This window comes from Chrysochloris asiatica, unplaced genomic scaffold (genome assembly GCF_000296735.1).
Source record: "Chrysochloris asiatica unplaced genomic scaffold, ChrAsi1.0 scaffold00263, whole genome shotgun sequence".
NCBI lineage: Eukaryota > Metazoa > Chordata > Mammalia > Afrosoricida > Chrysochloridae > Chrysochloris > Chrysochloris asiatica.
Genome location: NW_006408781.1, coordinates 273544 through 277066, shown reverse-complemented (window position 1 = coordinate 277066; position 3523 = coordinate 273544). Strand labels below are relative to the sequence as shown.

General features: G+C 50.9%; 1 protein-coding gene across 1 annotated transcript in view; it reads left to right on the top strand.

Annotated features, from left to right (window-relative positions):
- Positions 1–1428: 1428 nt before the first annotated feature.
- LOC102839285 (protein FAM124A-like) overlaps positions 1429–3523 on the top strand; it is a 131385-nt gene continuing 129290 nt past the window's right edge. The window contains exon 1 of the mRNA XM_006874149.1: positions 1429–1502. Coding sequence (XP_006874211.1) covers positions 1429–1502 — 74 coding nt within the window. The remainder of the gene's footprint in view (positions 1503–3523) is intronic.

The following is a 3523-nucleotide window of genomic DNA, read 5'->3' as shown; positions in this document are numbered from 1 at the left end:
CCTTTCCCAAAAGCACAGTACCTGAGACTCCAATTTAAATTCATATTCTTTATTTCCATATTCATCTTATACATATTTGAATATTTGAAATTTACTTAGTCTTATCCTTCTGGATTGTAAACTCCATGTGGGCAGGGATCATGATCTGTTATTGTTTTCTCTTATTTGTATATCCAGAGTCCACCCTCCCGTCTGGCATTTAAATGTTGTTGTTAGTTGCTGTTGAGTGGATTCCAACTCATGGCAACTTTATGCACAACAGAACAAAACACTGCCTGGTCCTGCCCTATCCCCATTGCTGCTACCACTGTGCCAATCCATATTGTTGGAGGTCTTCCTCTTTTTCACTGACTCTCCACTTTACCACACACTTTACCATCCAGGGACTGGTCCCTCCTGATAACTGCAAGTTGAGACTGGGAATGAGGGGAGAATGGACTCTCCAGTCCTTCTATCGGTAATCACTGACTCATCCTGAGTAACTGAGGGAGGGCTCTTGCAAACTATTATCCCCTTGTTCCTGGGTGGTGCAAACAGTAAACGCACTGGGCTGTTAACTGAAAGGTTGGAGATTAGAGCCTACCCACCTACAGGTACCTCAGGAAAAAGACCTGGTGATCTTCTTACCAAAATCAGCCACTGAAAATCACATGGAGCACAGTACTACTCTGACATATAGGAAGTTGCCATGAGTCAGAATCGGCTAGATGGCAAGTGGTTTTATTATTCCTTTAATGCAACATCCACTGAATTCAACTACAGGTTGAATTAAACTACAGGTTCAACTCTTTATTTTAAAATAGCAAAAGAATACACTACACGCATTGTCTAACAAGCCACACAAACCTGTGCTGAGAAAAAGTGATAATGAATTCAGTATTAGCACTTCTGAGGAAACACTAAGGGTTCGAACCGGTTCCCGAAGGGAAACATCTTTGGCTGCTTTCACCAGAGCCGTCTCCGGTAGTAGTAGCGCCAGCCTGGGAACCTTGGGCAATCTCTGAGGCTCTGGACTGTGAGGCCCAAGGGAGAGGACAGCTCTCCAGCGCTCAAGCGCACACCGAGCACAAGCCCGCGCGCGCACACACGCACACCCACACGCACATACACAGACCACAGACGATACAAACAGGCCCCGGCGGCCTCCCACACATTCTCCCACCCCCACGGGCGCGCGCACACACACACGCCCCCGCGGGCACGCGCACCCCCGCGCCACCTCGGCCGCGGAGGAGCAGAGGTGCCGGCGGAGCGCCGCCAGGAGAGGGCGCGGCGAGGGGCTCAGGGGGCGCCCGAATTGTTTTCGGAACTGGGCTGCGCGTCGCTCCCAGGGCCCGGCCGGGCTGGGCGGGGCGGCCGGGAGTCAGCGAGCCGCTGACCGCGCCAAAGCCTGCGGACGGAGTGCGGACGGAGACCAGCAGACCAGCCATGGACCCCAAGGTGGGCGGCGGCTTCGGCGGCGAGGAGGATGACTGCGTGGACTCGGGCGCCGAGACTGGAGGGTGAGCCGCGCTGGACCGCAGGCGGGGGCGCTCTCCGAGTTGCGCCGCGGCTCCGCCCCGGCCTGGGTCCCTTCTGGAGCCGGTGGCTGAGTCGGCGCCGCTGGGACAAGGGCTTCCCCGCTCTGCCCGGGCCCCAGGGAAAGCGGAGGGGTTGGGTTGGGCGCAGCCTACCGGACTGTGACTATCCAGGGTGGCGGGCCCAGCCACAAGAGGTGGACAGTGGAAGGACCCCCAGGTGCCACTCTACACACCCCACCCCACTCCCTTTTGCCCCTGTCAATAAGTAAGAGGACTCAGAGTACCAAAGAAATGCAGTGTCTCTTTGTCATCCCCCTTGGAGAGACAGCGTGTGCTTGCACTTGTTCCAACCTTCCAGAGGAGTTCCTCTTCATAGCGCAGGAGCCCCTTTGACGAGGTTGGGAGTGGGATGGGGGGGGAGGGCGGCGGGAGGGGGGGGGAATTCAGGGTAGAACGCTCAGCACTTTGAAGTCTTTCAGAAGTCGGCTAAGGTGATGTCTTTTCAGTTTATGGCTTCATTGTGGGGCTTTATTCTAGGCATATGGAGACCTCCCTGACTTCCACCCCAACCCCGAGCTCAACTTCCTCACCTCTAAGGACAGCCATCCCAGCAAATGAGGATGGAGCTGGGATCTAACTCTGAATATTTAAAGAAATGTCCTGTTCGCTTCAACGAACTCAAACAATTAGCTCAAACCTTTGGAGACTAATTGTTTCACTGAGAGGGACAAAGGGCCAAATGTCTTTTAAAAGGTGAATGTCATTGTAAAAGGCTCCCACCCAGCCCCTATCTCTAAAGGATTTTCCTGTGCAGAGTCAGCGCCACATTCAGGATGTGGGTACTGACCCAGGAGGAAAAGGTGTCTTTTCCTATCTGGAGTAACTCTGGGAGAGGACGTCATTGGCCCAGACTACAAAAAGCTTCGTTTCTGGATGGTTTCAAACTAATCTCGGGACTGGGCAACACTGTGAGGGCAGGAACAGAACCCAGGCCCAGGATGACTGACAAGCCTTGTGAAGGCACCCCCAGAAACTCCTCTGTCTGCTAGCCCAACTCCACCGCTCAGAAATACTACCACTCCTACTCAGCATGTGCGACTTGCTGCCTAGAACGCTTTACATGCAATGGGCTTTCCCTGTAACCCAGGACGCAGTTATAATCCCATGGTAATCTGATTTCAAATCCTGGGCTCCCTTGCTTTTTCTCATACTTTATATATGTGGGATTTAGCAACTTTAATTGAAGATCCTTTGTCTTCTGCCTTTAGTTAACTGGACTATAGATAGAAGAAACAAAGCTCATTTTTCACTGGTTAAGTAAAGCACTAACTAGTCCATTCATTTTCAGTGCAGAGCTTACCTAAAGCAGATTTTTCTGGAAGAAGCAGGGAGGAAGCACTGACTCAGAAGGTGCCATCCCCTAGTAATCCTAATGGTCAGCATGCCAGCAACTAGGATTGCTGGGAGGACTCACTAGTCAGGCTGACTCCAGAGCTTCTCTGTGTCTGTCTGTCTCTGTCATGTGTAATTAAACAAGACAGAATTTTTATCCTAATGTGCATCGCCTCAGATGTTCTTGTTGGCTGCTGTCGAGTGGGCTACCAACTCATGGTGACCCCATGGGTTACAGAACAGAACTATAGGGTTTTCTTTGTGTGGTATTGTAGGAGCAGCACTGGACTGCAACCCACAACGTTTGCAATTCAAACCCACCAGGTACTCCTTGGAAATCCTATCCAGGGTCCCTGTGAGACTGAACCGACTTAATGGAACATAGCAATAACAGCAAATCTATGAAGTAGATTTCCTGGGCTTTCTATCATAGATCCAATCGTCGATTGCTTGTCCACCCAGAATCCTATTAGTATCATCCTTATAGGATAACAGGTAAAATGACATGTATTTAAATAACGTAGTTTCAATATATGCTTTCATCTCGTATCTGCCATATATTGTTATTGTTGTTGTTAAGTACCGTCGCATCAGTTCCAACTCATAGCAAC